Source organism: Osmia bicornis, chromosome 10 (assembly GCF_907164935.1).
Source record: "Osmia bicornis bicornis chromosome 10, iOsmBic2.1, whole genome shotgun sequence".
Classification (NCBI taxonomy): domain Eukaryota; kingdom Metazoa; phylum Arthropoda; class Insecta; order Hymenoptera; family Megachilidae; genus Osmia; species Osmia bicornis.
The window spans coordinates 7957303-7980470 of record NC_060225.1 but is presented as its reverse complement, the minus strand read 5'-3'; the positions used below and the strand labels follow the sequence as shown (position 1 = coordinate 7980470).

General features: G+C 49.0%; 1 protein-coding gene across 10 annotated transcripts in view; it reads right to left on the bottom strand.

Moving 5' to 3' along the window:
* Positions 1 to 23168, bottom strand: part of LOC114875599 (cell adhesion molecule 3-like) — a 107605-nt gene that overhangs the window by 15670 nt on the left and 68767 nt on the right. For 3 of the 10 annotated variants that reach the window (XM_029186045.2, XM_029186047.2, XM_029186046.2), the window contains 2 exons: positions 15329 to 15517; positions 2434 to 2509 (listed from right to left, as the gene is read on the bottom strand). In XM_029186045.2, coding sequence (XP_029041878.1) covers positions 2434 to 2509; positions 15329 to 15374 — 122 coding nt within the window. In that variant the 5' untranslated portion in view covers positions 15375 to 15517. Of the gene's footprint in view, positions 1 to 2433; positions 2510 to 15328; positions 15518 to 16626; positions 16877 to 16900; positions 16925 to 17586; positions 17902 to 23168 lie in introns of those variants that run through there. The other 7 variants (XM_029186049.2, XM_029186050.2, XM_029186055.2 and 4 more) reach the window with 7 other exon arrangements.

Genomic DNA, 23168 nt, shown 5'->3' with positions numbered 1-23168 from the left:
AAACAAACTCGCAAAACGGCTCGATGCTCGGTTGCAAAAGCATCTTTGAATCAGAGCGTTGAATAGCTTCGCGAAGATAAGGAAAAGAGGGTATGAAACGCGAAAGAAGCGAAGCAACGATGACCAAATCGAAGGTAGAAGAGAAGAAAAGGCGAGGAAAGACGAGAGACGTTAAGGGAGCAACCGATCCCTGATCGAAGGGTACGAAACGTGGCGACCCGCGTCTTCCACCGTATCGCGAAAAAGCGCACAGTTCAATTTACTGGCGCTTCGCGTACTCTTCAGCATCCCGTTTACGACGTTACGTGAAAAGCATACTGCCGCTTTGAACGTACGATAGCAGGAAATGGAAGCAACGACGACAGTTTCCTTCGTTTACTCTTCTCGTCGCTCGAACCGAGGACGAACTTGCCGTAATGTGCAAGTATTATTACTCATACGATGCTGAACAAACCTTTTGCGAGGTGGGAATAAAGAAAAACTTGCAATTCAATATCCAGCAATATCCAGCGAGCTGCGTCAAGTTCTCGCTTCATCCTGAGTTATCGAGTTTCAAAGCGCGACAATCAATTTGAGACTACGTGCCGTCCCTACTCGACAACCGATAACTTTGCGTCTTGATACATTTTCAACGGGACGGCTACTTCATGTATCTCTGCGAAAGTTAAACGACGCGTCCGCGAATACGATTTCCCTGGAAAATCGGAATCGACCGTGATTTTACGCGGGCTGCAAACTTCTTTGTACGTTTCTTGCGGTACGAAGCACCCTCGAGAACAAGCGCGCACCGTTGGGTACCCAACGGTCGACCTTATTTTCATCGTGAAAAGTCGTTGAGCCAGCGCCACTAATTAGAATGCATATTCCGACTAACCGTAATTGTAGGACGCGCTATGTTACGCCATAATTTCATTACGTCTTAATTAACATGATGGTATGCGCGCGCGACTTAAGAATTAACGAAATACCATCGAGGACACGTTACTGCTGCTTCTGTCCTTTCCTAAAAGTTTATCGTCAATTAAAAAGGGGTTCGCGATCAATTATCACGCGACGCGATATAAATTTCTATCGATTTCATTTCACCAACAATTTTCAAGACGAGGCAAATTATTCTCTATCGTCCTTTGTGTATTCCGCGTAATTGTTTGTGACGTTAAAAGTTGTCGATAGGACGATTGTAAATAATATCGCGCGAATGATAATGAAATTACGGTATTTTCAAACGTTGCGCGAGCAACGTTGACACCGTGAATGCTGTATACTTTATATAATTATCGTTTCGAGAAATGTGGAAAACGAGAATTCCATATTTCGTATAGACAGATCGAGATTCGTTAACAGAAAATTCGGTGAAACTCGTCGTTTCCTACCGGAAGAAAGTTTGATTCGACGTTAACTAGCCTCGCGCAATTACCGGCTAGACGACAGCTCGAACAGGAAGGAAGGACGGACTGTACCGAGTTCGAGAATCGACGTAGGAGACGCGTTTGCGTTTGCGACCAAGGGAAAATGACGACGATCCGATCCGGTGGCTAATTTCAGGACGAGATTCAAGTTGGCTGTAGGCAAGATTGTCCGAGGGTCGGAAGCGATCGAGGGTGATCGCGTCGCTTCGTCAAACATAAATACATCACCGGGAAAAGGAAATTAAGTCCGCGTAGGCTTTCGACGTATCGATTCGATCGTTGTATATTTTACGCGCGAGGGAAAGAAGCGAAGAGACAGCGAAGGGAAAAGGAATGGAAGACCGCGAACGAACTCGATCTCGCGAAATCCTTAGGTTCGGTGCTTCTCGAATGCCCCGAGAAACATCTTTTTCAGGCGAGAAATCCAACAGAGGTAAAAAGACGCTTTCTCGCTCGGATTGCGGTCGGTACGATATTGCGAGTATAAATAAATAAAGCGCGTGGAGAGCGGAAAGATATCGAGGTTCCTAGCTCCAAGGGATTGTCGATCCATCCTCTTCTGCTCGTCTTATTTTTAATCTTATTTACCGTCCCGCTCGGACGCTAAGCGTAAACTCGATACGTTATTGGCTGGCATCTTATCGATGTCCTCACGAGTCCTCCTCGCTTCGTTTCTTTTCCGTAAATAACAGAGAAAAATCGTTCGATCCCGTCCGGCTCGTCGTGGTTTTCTCCCCCTGTACCGGATTCCGTTTTGTCATTCCGCCGGATTTATTCGCTGGACAACCGCGGATCGATTTATCTCGCGTGCATCACCCTCGAACGTTCGACGAAAGCAAAGTAGCCAGCATGGAAACTCGTTGACAACGACTTCGTTGTTTCTTGTTCCTTGCTAACCCGGCTATCGATCGATTGCCTCGGATCGATCGAGAAAAGGTAACTCGTACGCGAACCACGAGGAGGCAAGCGTCCCTTTGACGGCACCACTGGTCGACGATGCTACAACGTGTCCAAGTACACTTACCTGCACTCGAGCAGTGCGCTCTTGCCCCTAAGGGAGTACGGTGGAACGTTTATGCGAAGCAACTCCAGACCGGCGACTGTAACAGAAGAAAGAAACAAGATTTTTTTAAAAGTTTTCTAAACGCGTACGGGACATTTCGCTTAAACTGTTACGAACTGTTCGAACTCGTTGAAACATTTCAACTTCCCAAACTGGAATTACTCGAGTCTTGAAAAATAGAAAAGGTGCCAATGGATTCCGTCTATAAATTTTTCAAGATTAGCATCTTTAGTGGCCAGTGACTGGTCAGTTATATCGAATCGGTCAAATGCCTTGACCTATCGAGAACAATGCACGGAAGCGTTGAAGAAACGGCACTCGAAACTCGGCTAGGTATTCAGGGCCGATATTTTGAGAATAAAATTTCACGGCGACCTTCGGTGTCGACTCGAGCGTCGAAGAAAAAGCTTGGAAAAGTTGTGGCTCGATAGAGTGACCAGGAGAGTGGGACACGAAGGGCGCGAGTGGATTGTACTAGATGCTCAAACAATGCTCGGCAAACTCTATTGTGCTGTCCTTTGTGACCGCTCTCTTTTCTTTCTCCTGACCCTACTTTGTAAGTCGCGCTAGTCACGAGAAACGCGATTAACCGATACCAGCACCGTGTAGCAACTCGCTCCGATATTTTTCTCCACCGAGATGGAATTCGTTCATCGATTCGATGATAAATAAAGAACTCATCAAAGCATCAACTAAAGTGTCGGCTGTTTTAGCGGACGCGATCGTCCGCGTTCATCGTTGTCCGAGTCGAAAGCAACGCGCGGATCAAAGGAGCTTGCGTTTAATTAACCTGCCGCGATATTTTACGAGGGTGACGGTACACGGTGCGGCTATTCCGCCGAGGGTCAACCTTTCTCCGGATCGTAAAATATACTGTCCGTAATGCACGGTTATGCGAACCCGTGCAAAGAGAATGAGAGAGACGGAGTTTGGTTGAATTATTCCCCGAGAGAAACGCAATTTTTCCTACGTTTTAACGTGATTTCGAGGTGGCCCTCGACACGGCGATTCTCCCACCCTCGGGGTATCGCGTTAATTTTTCTTTTTTTTCAGCTCGCGAGCTCTAACTACTACACGTCTACCGGCCGACTTTTCCTCCTCGCTTTCGGACGTTTCGCGTACGTGGTCAGCTTGTAAGTTACTCTTCCAGAAAGAACCATTCCCCGCGGTTAATCTCTTCTACGACCGTGCCGCTTAATCCGCTACTCACGAACCAAGATACATTGTCCTTCTAATTACGCGAACCACGATCTTAATGGACTTGGAAATGCCGAGCGCGTCAGTTTCGCGTGCAAATTACGCAAACGTGAAAGGACTTTTTAATCGGAACTCCTCTCTCTCTCTCTCTCTCTCTCTCGTTTTTTGGATAAAAAAAAAATCGAAACATTGTCGGTGTTTTTAATGCGAAGTACAGAATATGGTGGTAGCAGGGTTTATCGTTGCACGGGGATTCGACGCACGGTTCTCGACCGCGTATACACCAATGGTACCATCGATCCTGTTCGTTTTGGGACGCGACCAGCACCGTATCGATTTACATCTCGTCGGTTGTATGCTCGTAGAAGCTGCATTTCCACCAGACTCGTCGAAGAAAGGCCGATTCAAAGCCGATTGTGTTCGTTCTACGATCTGTAGCGTGGTAAGCACCCCGGTTCAAGCATATCGAAGGGAAAACCAATATGGTCTATCGGAAATTCACGACAGCTGGATTTTCGTTGGAACGCAACGAACGGAGTTGCTGGGAAAATTATCCTAAAAGGAGACCCGACAAACCGAAAGGAGAACGAGGACGTTTCGGTCAGGCGGGCAGCACTCGATTGCTCGCAAATTCGATATCCGCGCATTAACGAGCGTCAAATTAGTTATCGAACGAATCGCGCGAGTCATCGAGGCGAATCGATAACTGTGCGCGCACTCTGCACCGAATCAACGATTCGAATCGATGCGACGCGCGACGTCTCGTTTTGACTTTAACGCCGGACTAGCCCCGTGAAACATCGAGCCACGACAATAACCCCCGCTTCCACTAGTGTACGTTGCGGAATATCGTCCATTGAATTAGAGTGCCCGCGGCGGTTCGAGACAACCGAGTTCGAATCTCGACTACTCAGCTTTTGGCCGAACGATCGTGACGCGAGTCACAAGTGCGCGCCGAGTTCGCGCCGGCATGGCACCCTATCGGTCGTCTCGACTTGCTTTCTCTTCGTTCAGGAATTAATTGCACGCCAGTTCGACTTTGAATAGCCACTCTACGCTCGGTTCTCCGTACCAAACTCGTTGCATTCTCAATGCGAACGCAAGGTCCACCCGTTTCTCCTCTCTTTTCTCTACTACTTTAGCCTGGACGACACCATTTATCGCGGACAAAGTCAACTTTTAGCCAAAGAAATTGACGAAAAATGATTTTAGTAATGTTCTCGTATTGAACGGTACACGAACTCGTGGCAGATATATTCGATCTGGGATTCATTTTCAAAGTTCCTGCAAATGACAGTGTAACTGCTCGACATTATAGGCGCGTTGATTGCATCGAAACGAGACGCGTCGCTTTGTAATCGCGTATTACGAGTACCCATTCAATGCGCGCCACCTCTTTTTCCTTTGTCAAACAGCATCAGATCAGCGCACAATGCATCGATGCTCGTGCCGTGCATCTGCACGCGAGGCAGTCGTTTTGTGCGTCTCTAGTGCCTTCGTTCAAGGCGCCGAGACGTCGAGTTCCGCGCCGCTTGGTCGTGATAGTAAAAAAAAAAAAAAAAGAAAAGAAAATGAACCGATTTACCTGCGATTCCGGGCGAACAAAATTAATTGGCACCGTAATGAGAAAGAGAGAGAGAGAACGGTATTCATAGCATCGATGTCGATTTCGATTTCGATTCGAGCAGAAAACTTGCCGTCAAACGAACGCAGAGATCAGTTCTCCTTTAAACGCTTTTCATCCGTCCTTCGAATAGCCCCGACGCAAACATCCTTACAGTTAAAAGCGTTTTATCCGCGCGTAAACGCGCGTACCTTGGCCTCGCCTCGGTCAGCCCGTAACGAGTGGCACGTCGCTCTCGAGACTCTTTTGCGCGACGAGCGTGTAATTACGCGAGTTGAGCGAACCGTCTCAAAGAGAGGGACGACGCGACGCGTTACGAGTACTTTCGTTTCATTCGAATCGTCTGAAACTCGAAGACTAACCGGACTGAGACTTTGATAAACGCGAGAATCTGGTTACACCGTGTTCCCTAAGAACGATCGACGAAACGAAATTGTTGGCCGATAGAGAGAACGTCCGTCGGACGGACGTCCAAGAAGTCGTTATCTTATCCTGCATAGTGGCTGTCCGAGCAGGTAGGCAGTTAGCTCGTATCTGGTCACGCCACGAGCTAAATTCCCCCTTACGTACTTATCGCGAATTAAAGCGCTCCTCGAAAGGAGGCCGGAGACACGGAAAGGTAAAGGCCGTCCACGTATTATCGCGTTCGGATGGGTTTCACGCGACCCCGCAACCATCATTCGACATTAACGTTTTCATTATTCCACCAAGCATCGCGGCCCTTTTCTTCCCTACCGGCAAATATTATCTCTTCTAATTAGCATTAGAGAGATTGTTTCACGAAACGATAAATTACACGCGTTCTCGAGTACATAGGTACGCATCGCCGAAAGAAGGAACGCGTTTACGATCGATCGATCGAATCAACGACATCGAGGACTATTTGTTAAGGCCAGAATGGTTGCGAACCGTGCGTGTTGGAAAGTTGTCGAGAAATAAGTGGCGAACACACGGAACGTGTTCCGTAGCCCGGGGCCGGACAATTCATTCGGCGATATAAAAGCGCGTTCCCTCGACTCGTATCTTTCGTTCGGTGGGCGCGTGTAACCTCTGCTACGTGTACGTAGCTGCTAGCCGTAGCGATAAATTTATCCAGCGATAAGAGTCCCGATTTTTGTCTTTACGAGCCTCGACGGGCCCTTCTGGCCGGCAGTTAGAAAGAAAACAAGAGAGAAACAGGGAAAAGGGAGAGAGAGGAAGGGTCGCTTCCGGGTTATGGCGTGACCGCGTCACCCTCTGCGCAGCCTTTGGCGTGGCGCGAAAAGAAAAAGACCAACGAAAGTAAGGAGAGAGAGAAAGAGGGAAGAGGGAAGAACGGAAGAAAAGGGACGGTCGCGAGGAAACGGTCGCGTACGTTTACGACCCTCGAGCGTAATGCTATCGAGGCACATTTACCCCTCGAACGCCTGCTGGGTGACAGAGGGTGCAACGCCACGTCGCTTTGGTCAGACGCGTAAAAACCCTACCATCGACGTAGAAATCGGCCGATGCGACGGTTCCCCGTCGACGTCGTTGTGTTAACGAACGAGGGTGAGAAAGGAGGTGACTGGTTTTTCGCGTGTTCCGCGAGCATCGATTCTATCGAGCTCGCGGCAATCTGTGCGACGACCGAAGAGAGGAGAAAACGCAACGAGAGCTATCACGGCTGACTCAGCTGAAACGCACGCTAAAACGCGACATTAATATTAATTATCGTGTAGCCGTGGCGCGTGTACTTTTTTTCGGGCGAAAACGTTCGACTCGACGACGGGCCACTCGAACGAGTACAAGAGCGGGATCACGGCTTTCGAAATACTCGCGACGCGACGAAAGGGTAGAAAGTGGCCAGCTCTGCGATTAATTATCACCCCGCCCCTTCCGGTTACGAAGCATCGTTTCGTGAGAGAGAAATTTCATCGTGAACACGCTTACTCTTCGATACGGCTATCGTAAGTTTCGCGGAGAGAAGGGTGGAAACGAAGGGTCAACGAGTATTCGGATAGAATTGCCAAAGGGTGAGACGATATCCTCTCGATGGTCTTGCTTCACGAGAAAGTCGAGAACGAAACGAACGGAGGTTCGATCTAGGCCGTTGGACGAGACGTATTCGGCGAACATTTCGATAAAAATCTCCCACAATGGAATAACCGAGCGAGAAGGGGATGAAAGAGCGTACGAGTTCGATAGGAACGAAGGGAAAAAGTTTTCTCGTTGCTCGCGTCGGGCGAGGAAGATATCGAAAAGTTTCCCGCGAACTCGTTCGTTCGATGATCTTGAAAACAACGGGATAACGGTGGTGCAATTTCGATGAATGAACGCGAGGACAGGTGGCAGGCAGCAGACGAGGGATGCAATTAAAATCAATCATTTGTTATTTATGGAGAGAGCCGCGGCTCTATGTTTCCCGAGGGATACTCCCGGAGAGCCAGCTCGGTACACGTAACCCTTTAGTCTGCCATGATACAATAATGGCGTAATCTCCGTGCGGCGCGATAGGGATACCGGGGTTGGAACGATAACCAGCAACGAAGACGAATGTCGAGCACCACAGCTAGTCGTACAAGCGTAGTTTCACCGAAAATTCTATCGTACCAACATACAATAGATTTTCCTGCGAGAAGTTTACGAGCGACGTTTCGTTTTATTTTCGTGCTCATAGCTTTTTGTTGCTTTTTCGTAGCCGATCAACGCCTTTGGTCGATCGGCCCTCGTGTCGTTCGCGACGACCGACCAGCCGACGCATTTGAATGTTTAATGAGAAGGTGGACGATGGGTAGCCACGCTGCTAGTTGCCGATTACCTTCACCGGTGCCGAAATTTCCATTCAGTATCGCGTGCTCGGTTCAGAGACCGCGTTTCCGTATAGGCAACCACTTTTCGTCGATATTCCAGCGTCGCGTCTGAAAATCGTATCGCCAGGACGGATGGAACATCGAGTACGTTCGAGGTTTAACTCTCGTCGAAGCGTAGAAAAGCAGAGGCTCGATATCGTCCGGCGACATAGTTATCCAGCCTTCGATTCGTCGTTGTTGCAATCGGGCAAATCGAACGCTGCGGGCGAAAGACGGGATTCGTGCAATGCAGAACGCGAGAACGATGGATACGACGTCGACGACGACGACGACGACGGGGGACCTGGCCTGGACCGAAACACAGGCTGGTTCGAGATGGGAACGAGAAGGAAACTGTATCAAACGAATTGCAGGGAAAGCGTGTTCGACGTATGGTTCGATCTACGATGGACGGGGATTCGAACGCGTTCGTCGCGGAATTCTAAATCGCTTTGGAGCGTTGCCAGCGATGGCTCGTCCCTCTCTTTCTCGTTCGATAGAAACTTTACTGCAAGCCCTCGCGCCCGTTCGTCCGCGACATTCTATTGTTCGTCGACGATGCGTCTTTTCAAAGTTTAAAGACGTCCTAGGACGAGACGAGGGAACAAGAATCCCCGATTGCCGAAGGAATTTGCGGCGCAAAGAGATTCGCCAACTCGAATGTAAGGCGATTAAAGCGATGCGATGGTCGAGCAGGATGGAACGAGGTTGAAACGCTGTCACGGGAAAGACGAAAAACGGTGTATTTTCATCGGGAACGAACGAGACGAGACGGGACGTGTAGTAGCTTTACGGGAGCGAAAATTTGAGGGTGTAACGTGAGTAGAGTTTAGAGTTCGGATTGATAAAGAATTCATGGGACTGCTTTTACGCGGTGCAAGAAGTTCCTGGCGTGTACGATTATCGCTAAAACGTCGAGAGTCGGGTGTTTGGACCTCGTTAGCGAGCACTCGACGTTTCGATGGAAAATTACGCGGACTGTAACGATGCTAAACGCCAGTGACAGGGATCCGGAATGCGGTCGTCGACGAGATCGAAAGTCACTTTTTCCCATCTATTTCGTGGCGAGAACGTCGAGCAAGCAATTAAACCGCCACCGGCTAGTCGATGTTTGCGTTTTTCCCTCCCGGAAACTTTGCTGCAAAGCTAGCAGCCGCGTTGCGTACACATTCTCGGTGCTCGTGTATCCAAATTTGCGCGCATCCTAATATAGCCGGAACGTGTGGAGCAGAACGCGAACCAAGGGGAAAAAGGAAGATCGCGGTTACGCCCGACGCGGACGCGGAGAAACAAGACCGGGAAGAGGCTGTGTTGTACGAGGTGCGGTTCTGTATTCCCTCTTTCATCCCTCCACGCCGCACCGCCCCGTCTCGCGATGCGGTTACATCCGTGCATACTTCATCGTATCTCGAGTTATGCAAGTATTACTCCTAATTATTCCGGTATATAAAAATATTAATGCCGTTTTTAACGGGCATTCGTTTCCTCGGTGGAAAACCTTCCATTTCACGGTATTCCGCGAGGAAAAAGTGCGTACTCGTTTTTCCCTTTACCGTTTTCCGTGCTCCGCTCAGTAAAGATCGCGACGATCGTTACCGAGTGAAAATCCATTTTAATTTACAACGAGCAGCGGCAGTGAAGCCGTCTCGAACGCGTCGCGTCGCGACGCGTCGCGTCGCGTCGCGTCGGTTGGAATCGTTTAACGAGCCACGAGCGTTGGCATCGACGAGGACACACGATCGGGGTAAAGGGTTTCGGAGAGGAATCGATTCGAATTCAACTGGGGCGCGCGTTAACGGTTCAACGCGGCGCCAAAACCAATCGTTTTATCGACGAATTAAGCCGAATTAAGGCTGGCCCTGCGGGACGAGCACGCGCGATTTTACATGCGCACGTTTTTCCATTGAATTTTCAAAAATTGTTTTATCATCGTCACCCTTCCCTATTTCTCGCGATATCTATCGCGTTAGAGTACTTTAACAGGAACAACCGAGTCGGGAAAATTCGATATTCCTTTGCCTCCGCGCCAGTTAACAACCCTTCGATACGGATATTTTTCGCGTAACCACGTTTCGCGACCACGCGTGCTTTTCTCGAACGCGGGACAGAGGAAAAGCGCGGATCGAGAAGGTAACGCCGGAGGATAATTTATCAAGTTTTTCATTTAACGCAAACGCTCTCGAGAATCTACGAAAATAATTTGTCGGACTAATTTCTTTGCCCTTTTACCTACTGTTTTTCTCTAGACATTCTGAAACCAAACTGGATGGGAAAACGCGAAATACGGGGGCGGAACGGAGGAAATAAAACTCGACGAATTAATTAGAAACGAAACAGCGTAGCGTGTATAGCGAGGAAAATGCAAAGCGGTTACGATTTAATGAGTTCGCGTTACGTCCTAAATTGCGAGACGAAATTACAACGATCTCTCGAAACTCTGTGTCGGTAGGAACGGCGAACAAGGAGAAATCGAAACGAGTCACTCGCGTGTCAGAGATCGCGTTGAATGGAAATTAGCCGGTCGCTGCAACTTTCTCTAGATTGTCGTGGCTTCGATGCGAAACTTCCTCGACTTTTATTCTATCCTGTCCATTGCATCGTTCCAAAGGCAAGACGCGCCAATACGTTCTATGAGAGAGAGAGAGAGAGAGAGAGAAAGAGTTTCATCGAAAGTCCGAGATATTTCAGCTACGAATCGGCTATGGGAATAGAGCTTTTTTCCGCTGCGTCCCTGTCGCCGGTGTCGTTTTCGTTTCTTTTTCCAGCGCGGCGGCAGCAGTACGGGCGCGGAAAATTAGAGGATCCGAGGAACGAGAGAAACTGGCCGGGGAACTCGATTTACATACCTCGACGGGCCTGGATCGCGTCGGATCAAGTTAGCAGGGGCGACGAGTGAACTTAATTAAGCGCGTGCGCGAATCGTGGTTCGCGTCGTACACGTGCCATACACTTCGTTAAATTTTATTCGCCGTAATTGTGCGACTGCGTCGCTAGGCGTCGAGTCTGGTCCACGGGATGCGAACGAGTCCGTAGCCAGAGTCGAGTCGAGGCGACGCGACGCGGGGCATCGTCCAGCCTTCTCTTTAATTACATCCTCGTCGAAGCTTAAGGTCGACCCGACGAACGCTCCTGCACGCCACCCCGAAGGAACTCGATGCCACCGTTTAGAGACTCGACCGTGCGAGGCTAAACCATCTCCCTAGAAAGAGATAGCCTCTTGTCAACGGATCTTTTACCGTTGCTCCCTCGTTAACCCGATGTTAATGAGAAAAATCTTCGTTACACGAGAGATTCGAGCCGGGCCGAACAGGGCAGATGGGTAGGGTTCGCTTAAAACTGTCGCGCGCGCGTCTTGGCCAGGATAATAATCCGTTGCCTACTACTGAAACAGACAGCCACGAATGAAAACGGTTTTTATCTTCGGCCGAGATGGGAACTGTCCGATAGGAAATTGCGTTATCTCGCCTTTGTATTGTACCGATTGTTCGCATTGTACAAACCGTCATTTTCGCAAGCGATTTTCGACTGGAATCTCTCTGACTTGGCAAAAGTAGCGACAGCTACCTACCGATAACAGTGTCAGACCGATCGAAAAAAAAAAAAAAAACAATACCGCCACGCCAGTCTACTCTTCCAACGAAATTCACCGGTTTTCCTAACGATTTCACATTCCATTGCATCCCTTTTAATTCGTCACTTTAACTCGCGTTAACGTCGTTTCGCGTGACAACGCTACGATATTTCGTTTAGTCTGGAATTGAAAATTAGTACCGCACGAACGCGTCCCAAAACGGCGGGCCGATTGCCACACGAATATTTAATGCAACGTTAATTATTCGAATTCGGTTGGTAAATTGGCACCATATCGATTTCGCTTGTATGCAAAGGCACGACTGGACGGGTTCGCTATATATACAGCTAATTATCGGTATTTCCGAGACAACGGGCGTAAAAATCACGTAGAAAAAGCACACCCGTTATGTGTACAAACGACGACGACGACGACGACGACGACGACGAGGATTTTTCCGAAGCACCGTGAATAGAAAAGACGGACAATTTTTCCGTTTTCCGATTTGTCCTTTCACCCGGAAACAGTTTATTGCCAGGCGAAGCGTTCGAATGGAAAGGAACGAGCTGAATTACGAAAGCGATAAAAAGCTAACGGCGGCTGGATAGCCGGCTAAGTAATCGAAGGTATAAGGTATGCTAATGCAACGACGAATTCCTGTTACGAAACCTCGGTTTCCATCGCAATTAACCAGCGATACGGGACGACGTACGACCGGGTAGAAACTCGTGAAGAAAATCGCACAGGTATCGAGCGAGAGACGTTGTACCTTTGGCACGATTCGAAGCGTACCTCGTCGAGATACGAAGGCGACGTTCGTGTCCAAAGACGTATCGTTGAAGGAAAATCGCGAAGGCGACGCAAGGAAGACGGAAAAGCGGCTATTACGTGCCAAAAAGACGAAATACGTGAAGTTCGTGTGTCGCAGAGACGCGAGACGAGGCGAGGCGACGCGACGGTCAGTCGTTACCGTAAAGAGAAAAAAGAAAATGTTCCAGCCACTGCGGACATTTCGTTTCCGGTTAGAACGGGGGGGTCCAAGTAGTCTCGGAGAATCGAAGTTGAAAAGCGCTGAAATCGCACTTTCTCGAGTACCTTTGCAGGAACGCGAGTCAAGCATAGTGCGGGAAAGAGACGGGAACGGGAATGGGAGCGGATACGGGACCAAGTGACACGGTGAAAAGAGTAGGAAAGTGCAAGTTATTAGAGCTTATTACTGTGCGTGCAGCCGATAAGGGAGCGAAAGCTGTGAAAGTGTAACCGGCAACTGGCGCCCGACGGAAGATCAATTAGAAATAATTAGTTTTTCTTATCCGAGTTGCCTTTCTTTCGGTCGGCTGACGAGCTTTCGAAGAATCGTCAACCTCTAACGGCAGTAGACGAGACGGTCAATTACGGATGCTCTTGGGAAATAACGATCCGTCGATAAGCGCGCGTCCTGAATTTCAATTGAAAATAAGACAACGACGAGTCGGCGGCGAACGGAACGATAGCATGGCGTATTTATCAAAGAAGAATACTCTTTGCCGATCGGTAAGAGGGAAAAGAGGCGGAAAAGAAACCGCGAGAAATCGAGTTAGCCAGAGAGCATGCGGAAGAAGCGAGCAGGAAAAATGATGAGCCAGAAATAATTAGCGGGGTTGCAGAGCGTGGCAGACCGAACGCAGATGTGCCAAGTCCGTATGAAAAATTAATGACATCCCGTTCTCGGCAATCCCCTTTTCCGCCCTCAACCCATTTTACTTTCCTAGCGCGCCGAGTTTATTCCCTCTTCGCTTCTCCTTTTTTTTTTCCTTCTTTTTTACTTAAGCCTGGTTTCCCTTTATTGCCAACCCTCTTTCGACGATCTCGCGTGTCTCGACGAAATTTAGCCGCGCCACGATCCCCGATAGGCTCTATAATTATCCCGTTTTATCTTCATCAGCTAGGGTGGCTCTAGGGGAACGACTCGCGACCGAGAAGGCGATATAACCTTCGTCCGAACGCTTGCTCCGAATGCGTTTTTCATTCTCGAGGACCACCGGTACACGCTTGGATCGTGTTTACTCCTTGTCTGTTCACCCCTATCTTTACCCTTCGTTCACAGTTCATCCTAATCCTACCAACGTGCTTCGACTTCTTTCCACCATTCTCCATCCCCATCGTCGACCATCGAATCTGTCCTTTTTAATTTGTCTTCGTTAAACGTGTCAATCATTTTTTCGTTTTTCCCTTCTGTCGCCTGGTCTCGTCTCGCCGCGTCCCGTCCCGTCCCGTCTCGTTGACTTTCGACGTCGTTTTTCATGTTTTTCCCCTGCATAACGATCGATACGTTACATACGCGACAGCGGTTCGTAACGACGACCTACTGCTTCGTAACGACGAAACGAACGATCGACGCCGATGAAAACGGAACCGGCAATCCGTTTAAAACGATCGTTCGACGAATTGTCGGTTCTCGGCTCTCTCGGTTCACGCGGATCGCGACTCTTTTTTTCTTCCTTCTGTTGTTCGAAAGGAACATTTTACCAGCTCGATGGGTTTCATGTGAAACCGGTGAAAATGAAAATTACAACTTTCCAGCGGTCGTCGGCCGGATGCTTTGTATGGTACACCGTTGATTTATGCGCGATTCCCAAACGTAACCGCAAATGGAGTGACGGAGAAATATTTACAGTTAATATTATCCTATTATAAAAGCGATGACCACCGTGTTGCGTTGGACGGGCCACGTTATAAAGCACGCTATTGATCAACGACGAGATGCAACGCGTCTCTGTTCCTGTAATACCGATAATTTATGAGCACGAGCGCGGTCTCCTCTCTCCTCCGCAATTAACTCGTCGATTTCTATTCCCCCCGGACGTCTTTGTAGTGCAACTACCCCAGACCTTCCGATATTCCGCCGCGATGCATGTTTTATTTATTTATGCTAATCCTTGCCTCCCGGCAGATCATCTTATCTTCAAGTTTACTGCCTGAAAATTTCATATCCGACCTCCATCTGTGTACATACATGCACTTTACGACAATACTCCCGCTATGCAGTTTCTCTATCTTTCGCATTCTTTCCCATTTTTATTTGGTCCAAATGGAAAAAAGGACACTTAAAACTCTAACAACTAGTCGGTCCCTGGTTGCATTCGCAACTTTGTTCAACGTTTGATTACCGATCTCGGAGTTCGCTCGTTTAATTTTTCACTTCCACACCGAGAGATTTTTGTTTTTACTTAACCATGTACTCCTTGCTTCTCTGTCTCTTTCGTACCGTTGTCAGACTCCACTGCTGGAACGTCATAAATTCTAACCATCCTACTCTACCCCTTTTTCCTATCTCCTTTCTTTCCCCTTTACCGCGTACCACTTTTCGAGTCGTACCCACTACTCCCGCCTCGTTCGCGTACGTTTCTCTCGAAAAAACTGCGATAACGCGGAAGAAACGGCGGAGCGTAATTAGAAAGAGTGCCATTTTTAAACCATTCCCCGACCCTCCCTGTCTCCTACATTCCCAGAGTCAGCATTGCCGTCGCGTTCCTTTTTAGATCTCTGCATTTTTATTATTTTCCCCTATCGTGAAAAAGGACTGTTCGAAAGTATATGTACCACCAAAAGTAACTTCGGAATCGATTATTTCTACCCACATGCAAAAGTGTAATACAATGATTCGGAACTTACCCTCTTGTCCGAGAAGAACCGTGATTAAAAGCAGCGCGAGATCCATCGTCGGGTTCGCCTCCTCGGCGATCGGATCTCGAAATCGTCGACAACCTTCACCTTCGTTCTTCCAGCCTCGTTCAACCTTCTTCCTGTCACTTTTCCGTCGATCCTTCCTTCCTTTCAGGCACGAGAACTGTCAGGAACAACCTAACGCGGACACACACGTATGCACACGATGAGTTACGTAGTCGTACTCTATTTTCCTTTGCGTGATCGCCACTTTTCACGCGTCCAATCCTTCCTTAGATATATCCAAACCCTTATCCCGAATTCCTTGCTAACGAACGCAGATAAATGCCAAGGAAGACGGACGAGTTGTGACACGACCCTTCGCGGTATCTCGCGTGCTGCACCCTCGTCAACCGGGATCGCCGGCTTCGTTTAAAAGTCGTTTCGACCGTTAAATATTTCTCGCCGAGATATCGAAGAATTCCGCGACTTTCGAGCAGCGCCGCGTCATCCGATCTCCGGTCCGATAGCGTTGGCGGGCGATAGTTTGGCACCGAGACAGACCCGTTAAGAGGGTGGGTAATTTTCAGGGGAATCTCGGACAACGATCGCAACGTCGACGAAAAATAAGAGCCGGGGATACTTGCGAGGAGTCGAGGAACTAGCGGAGCAAATCTTCGGCAAAAGGACGCAACGAGCCGAATCTGCCGACTCGTCGTCGTCGTCGTCGTCGTCTTTACCGTATTTCCTTTGACAATTAACGCGAACGAACACCCTTGGTATCGAAGATCGCTAACGATGAATTTCGAGCCGCGAATATTCAGAATGGCTCGTTCAAATATGTAGTAGGAAGCAATTTAGGAACAATAGTGATTCTACTTCGTTTTCTCTGATAAGAACGCGGAAACCCGAGGCAAACAAAGAGAGAGAGAGAGAGAGAGTGAGAGAGGTGAAGAAAAATAAAAGAAGAAAGAGATAAAGAAAAAGCGCGAGGGTGGACGAGAGACGGGACGAGAAGGAAAGGCGCGAGCGAAGAAAAGAGAAAAAGGAAAGTATGCCGTCGTACGGAAGGTACGGCTTTTAAATGCAACTTGTTGCAATCTCGCCCAAAGCTCCGAGGTTCCTTCGACTCGAAACGCGCACGTGTGTCCTTCTCGTCTGGAGAACATGCACGCGTGTACGTACACGTGAATCGATCCTGCCTTTCAACCGCGTTTCCCGATACTTCGGTAACCATTGGGAATGCGTTTCCCAAACGCGAATCGATCGATTTCGAAGGAAATCTAGGAAAAGTTCGTATATCGTACCTTTAACCCCTTCTCGTGTTATTTAGCTCGACGAAACTCGGACCCAAGCGGTAGTCGTCAGCGCGCGCTAAACAGACAAGACTGACTCGCGATATTCATGTTTGTTCCGACTATTTGTTCACGAGTCTGACGCGTCATATTCATATTTAGCACGACTATCTGTTCACGAGTCTGACTCGTGATATTCGCGTTTGACCCGACTATCTGTTTACGAGTCTGACTCGTTAAAGTACGGGAAGGGGTTAATCTCGTTACAAAATAGAGAAAAATTTACAAACAAGTTTCGACGGAGCACTGTCGCGAGCGACCGAACGGTCTGATATCCGGAGGTCAACTGGAAACGAGAGGACAAACGAGGCCCGAATTATTAACCGAGCTAGGTCTGCTTGTTTACTCGACGATACCAACCATTGCGATCGCTCGACCGACCCTTTGTTTTTCTCTCGTGACACGTGCACAAGAATGACCGTCCAGGTGGACACGAGCGCTTACACACATCTACACAATTCGATTCTCTCTCTCTCCCCCTGACAGACACACATACACAAACTCCGTTCGTTTCTCTGTCCCCCGTACCCTTCGAACCCCACGTTGTCCAACCGTATAACGCGAATGCGTATTGATTTGACCGAGACTATTCCCTTTCGGATCCATTCAAAGAAGGGGCGGAGCGTGGTGGGTGTTCGTTCATTCGTTAACATAATTGCATCGACTCGACAAACTCTTCACACCCGATACCTTTCAGCGCGACTAACGACGGGATCGATATCGCGATCCACAGTCAGCCTAGGTCCCGTGAAAAATTGCAAGTTCCCGTATAGATTCGATTTGTTACACCGTTTTGCTGCTGATCGTTCGATCGTTCGCGATTTCTCCGCCTCTTTCACCGTGGTTTAATCGAATTTCGGAGTTAGCACAGAGGTTACCGTCGATCTTCGAGAGGGATTAAGAGCGGCTTACCGCAATGCCGCCGTGCCGCGCCGGTAGCGGCTACTTGTGGAGAAGCTACTTCCGATTCATCGGTCGCACCGGATCCCAGTTTATTCGCGCGTTACACGGAAACATCGATGGAATTGAAAATCAACGACGAAAGATTGAAAATTAAACTTAACTACGCGATAGGATCGAGAGTTCGCGTTTCACGGACATATGGAAAACCGGGAAATTTAAATTTTCAACGAACCAAAGAAATTTCCTTTTCTAATCGTTTTCGCGATTTACCCTGACGCGTCGCGACGGGACGCCAGGCGATGCGACGACGAGAGGAAAGTTCGCGTCGCGGATGGCCGATGCCGACTACGAAAGCTCGACGTCGCGCCACTTTAGGTCGGTGCGCCGGTAGGTCGTATACCTGGGCGCTTGCGCGTTGCCAGTCGAGCAGGTGCGAAATGCACGCGACTCTCCACATCGAAAGGACGGAGCCGCGCGTGCTACGCCACCGAAACAACGTCCGACCACGGCCACGATCCGATCTTCGGCTTTCGACACGCTGCATCGATCGGAAACCTCCTCCTCGCCCGTATCGAGGTCGGGCTCACCTTTCCTCTTTAGATGTTTCCATCCTATCGGACGGAATTCAGAGACATCGACGCCACGAGTCGAGAGCGTAACGACCACCTTCTCTACTCGTCGCAATACCGTCTTTACTAATTATCAATATCCCGTCAGGTTGATTGATATTAGCGTTCGTTCGATCGAAAAACGTTCGGTGATAAGCGTTTCGTGCAAGTTACGGAAATACTCTCGTTACGAACAATTTTATCGTCGCTTCGTCGAGAATACGCTCGCGACCGGAAACGCGGGATCCTCGCTATAAATTCACGTACCGACCTCGGGGAAACGGCGTCGAGAATCGCGCATTCGACTAATTGCCCGCGAGATCGAAGGCTTAGCGACGAACGTTCGAGAGCTCCCTCCCGATGGTTGAAACAATTATTCCCTTGTTCTGTTATCTCGTCGAAAGAGATCGATGCGTGCGAACGAAGGGTAGGGGTACTTTAAAGGCGATAATAAGCTTGGTCGTTTGTAAACGCGTGCCGCGGGGAAATCTTCGCGAATGGAAAAAAGAGGGGAAATTAACTTTCCACCGTTTTCTTCCCTCGACGATTCGTTGCCGGAGATCTCTCGGTTCTCTCGCTGCCCCGCGCCGGGAAAAGGAACGAGTTTGCTCGTGCCTTTGCGGCATCTCAAGACCGTTACCTGCACACGGATGCAACGAATGCAGCGGATGCGCTGCATTCAAAGAGCGTAGAAATTTTTTCGTAACGGTATAATCGTTTTTCCGGCCCTCTAGGCCTCGTTTCCACGTTGCTTCTCTTCACTTTTCCACGTAAACTGAAACGAACGCACCAATTAATGTTAACGATAACCGTGATCGTTAACAGCCCGCGCGGAGAACGCAAAGGGCGGGTAGTAACAACAAAAGGGAACTCGTAACCGATTCAAAGTTACTTCTCGTTCACCGTTTCGCGAGCTTTTTTCACTCTGATACGGTCGTTTTTACGCGAATCGAGCGTACAGAGAGATGGAAACTCGGTGCAAGAACGACAAAGGAAGGAGAAATGGAGAGAGAACGATAGGGGGTTTGCATCGAGCATTTTACGATACGATTATCCACCTTCCACGGCCGGGACGTATGTACATATTTTACCCCGGTGAATTCGAATCTGTCCATAACGCGTATTAGCGTTTATCGCGCGATCAACGTCTCGATAAAATCGTTGTTGCCCGTTGGTATCCCCGCGATGATAGGCGGATAAAGCGAACGCGGAGGAAGGCAAGGGGGAACGCGTCGAAATTCCGTTCCCTTTATGCTCGCTGCGGTGCTCCTTTGAAAACAATTGCGGTACAAATCCCAGTTCGTAGGTATAGACGATAAATTCCACTGTGGTTTGCAGTAGATTGAGAAGACAGCGAAATTGTTTTCGCTGGAAACCGCGTATACGGCCGATCCGACGATTTGCGGTTACGCCATCAAAGACGTTGTACTTTGTACGGCAACTTTTACGAGATTGGCATAGATTGATCATCCCGTTCATTAATCGAGGCACGCGCGCGCGATCAACGATCTTGTACATACTGGAAGAGAGGGAGGAACGGCCGTTCGAAATGCCAGTTCGAGAGGGATACGTCAAGCAAAATCGTACGTGTCCTTCTTATTGACGGTTCCAATTCGAATATCGATACTGCTCGTCTTTCCTCTTCCCTCCGCATCTGCATCCATAGAAATAAGTTTACTTGTGCCGCAAGCAGCGTACTGCGATCGTACTTTGTTAAAATCGTGCTTATCTAATAATGAATAATTCATCGTCTCGTTTATCTTTTCCCACCGGCCGAGTTTCGCGAAACGGACAACGGTAAAAATAAAATTAACATAAAGCGAAGCTACGAACGTGATTTAGCGACGCGTAAAAAATTTGTTCGCGCAAGGAAATTCCGGCTGGAACGCGTCGTTAATCAAACAATCGTCCCGCGAAATTAGTTTCCCCGAGGAGACAACGCTCGTCTGCGATCCCTACCAGTGGATCTCGTCGAGTGGATTCCACGCGCTGTAGAACGCTCGGAATTGGAGGCGATACGACCTCGACTCGACTAGACGAGTACAACAGGCATTGTAACGCAAATTCGTGTTATATCGATAAAGGTATTAAAGAATATTCGTTCCGACTTTCTTCCTCTTAGCTGGTTAGTTGGGCAGTGAATTCGTTTCGGAGCGGTAACGCAAGGGATGACGCGAATCGCGCGGTAGCACCGTATGTAGAAAGCTCGTGCTACTTAACCCGAATAAATAGAACCGTTCTGCGTCTGCTGGAAGATAGTATCGACCATCCTTTCCAGCTCGTCGCACCGGCAACCTTCCTTTTCCTTCTCCTTCTCCTTCTCCTTCTCCTTCTCCTTCTGCCACTGACTTTCATCCCTCTCGTTCACCCTTTTGCCGGTTCTCATCCCCTCGGCGTAGACATCGCCATTGCTCGCGCTCCTCCGTCTCCGAGCCCTGTTGCACTACACCACCCTAGAAACCTGACCGTCTGAAACGTAAGCTACCGACACGGTGCCGGGCCGCGCCGCGATGGAAGGGGAGCAAAGGGACAAGCAGAGACCGAACCGGAGGGTGTAGCTTTCACGACCTTTCCGGACTACGGAGTTAATATTTATCGAGGCTGTCTGTAATTTTCTTGAGAGCCGGCTGCGGCCTTGTAACTGGAGGGTAGCACCACGGAACCGGAGGAGAGAGAAAATAATTAAGCCAACTCCGACCAGTATCCGTGTATTCCACGATAGGATACCTTCTTTCTGTTTTTTTTTTTTTTTTTTAATTTCTTCCTCCTTCAACTCGTTGCCTTCGGTAGGCCTGATAGATCGTTTTCATTTATTGACTTTGCTTCGAACCATTTTGTTCGATTCGAACCGAGTAATGGAGAGTCCTGTTCGCGAATTTTACGACTTTCTGTACGGTAGGAGATCCTCCCGCGTCTTCTCTTCTCCTCGGAATCGATTCGTGTTTGCACAGCTATCCAGGCTACGTTTGTTTTCTTTTCGTTCAGTGAATAGCGTACTTTTAGCCGTGGGATACCAGTGACGCGACTCCCGATCCTACGGTCTTATCTCGAGCACCAACCTAAGCTAGTACACCGTGAGAAAGGATCCATCGTGTGCTCGTAAAACGTATGCGAATATGATACACGAGCGAACTATACGTCTCTTTCGGCGATACTTCGATCCGACGTTTTACGTTTCTCCTTCGAAGAAGAATACCCTTAGCCTTCGTGGCACGACGTGTTTGACGTACGAGCCGGACTTCACCGAGTTCGGGAAATAAAGGTGCACGAACGGAATGGAGGAAGGTATCAACAAGTTAGCTGGTCGGCTTTCTGGTAATAACGGGTCGAAGTAAGACGGTAGAGTACTGGGCATCGTGTTCGGACCATAGGGCATGGTAATAGCTGTTGTTGCGACGCGTCGCTGCTTGCTACTTGCTGCTTGATTTACGACCTAGCAAACACGCCCGCTATCGAGCACCATTCCCACCTGTCCCTCTCTCTCTCGATTAATTGGTCCACTCTGTCGCTGAATTAATTTATAGGCGTGCCAATCGAGTGGCGCGAATTGTCAACAAGTGGCCGATTATCCGGGATCGTTACAAGGACGAAAGACGAGCGACGACCGACCGAAACTGTCCCCTTTCTTTCGACTCGGCTGGACCTTGTGGAAATTCGGCATCTCGAGCTTACCAGGTTACCGGCTGCGGCATCGATCGTGCCACGGGGTCAAAGAGAGTCAACGAAAGAGAGAAAGGAAAGAGGGAATAAAAATTAACGGTAAAGCGAAGGTAGCCGGCAATGGGGCGATGTCGGCTCGGTGATCCTCTGGGAGGCCGAAAATGCACTTTTTATCGCGGTACATCTTGTATGCGCCGCGGTATCAAGCCCGCGCATACATATTTCCTAGCACGTTTCCCGCACGTAGCTCGGTATACTCCGCGACGGCCACGTCCCTCCTTCTCGATCGTCTCCGACGGCTCGGTAAACGTGCACAGCCGAGCCGACCTCCCGCCTTTACCATGTATCGAAAAATCAACGAACCGTTCCACGAGAAGACCGAGAGACGCGGCTCCTGGGAACACCGGGCCAATTCCACTCGACGATTCCCCCCAAATTTTCCCTCGATTCTTCTAAACGTTCCCGGAGAAGAAGAAGAAGAAGAAAAAAACAAGAACAGCGCCCACGCGCGGCAACGTCCATCACCGGGGAAAAGTTTTTCTTCGTGAAACACGTAACAAAGTAAGTATATTAATCTAGCCGACGGGCAAGAAAGTATGAGAAATACAGCGGTTTTTGCGCCGTTTATACGAGCAAAAGGAATAAAGGGAGGAACGTTGGTTCTTCCGGTGGCACTAGGGAATCCCGGTTGCACGGCGACAAGAAGATTAAGCGGCTTCGCCTCGGCCAGCTGTCCCTTCCGGCGTTTAGTCGTCGCGAAAAGAACGCGAGAACGTAGAAAAGCGAGGTCAGGAAGGTATTTCAAAGCCGATAGGCCCGATCGGTTTATCTCTCCGGTGTATTCGAACATAGGGTAAACGGGGTATAAACGTCGCGAACTAGTCCTGTCGTTTCTATCGATTAACGAAGAAGCCGAAGAGAAAACTGAAACGTATCGCTACTTTGCCTTCGGTTAATTTCAAGGCTGAACGGAGGAGCAAATTAGCTGGCCATTATTAAACAAAATTTGCGGCACGGTGGAGGTTAATTCGTTAGCGGCCACTTTCGTTCACGAGCAAAGATTTATAGGGAACGTTTTAAACGCGATTAAGCGGACCAAGACTGGTTCCACCCTTGACTCGAGGGTTTCGCAAGGCACTTCACTCTTGGTGGCTTATACGCGTGGCAAGTTTCACCGACGTTTCGTAGAACGTATACTCGACCAGTACGAGGAGAGTCTTTAATCAATTATGCAAATCATTTGCAGACTACCACCGTATCTCTCGTCCCCCTTCAGTTACGAGAACGCGCAATCCCGAGTTTCCTTTCTCTTTGTACCGACAT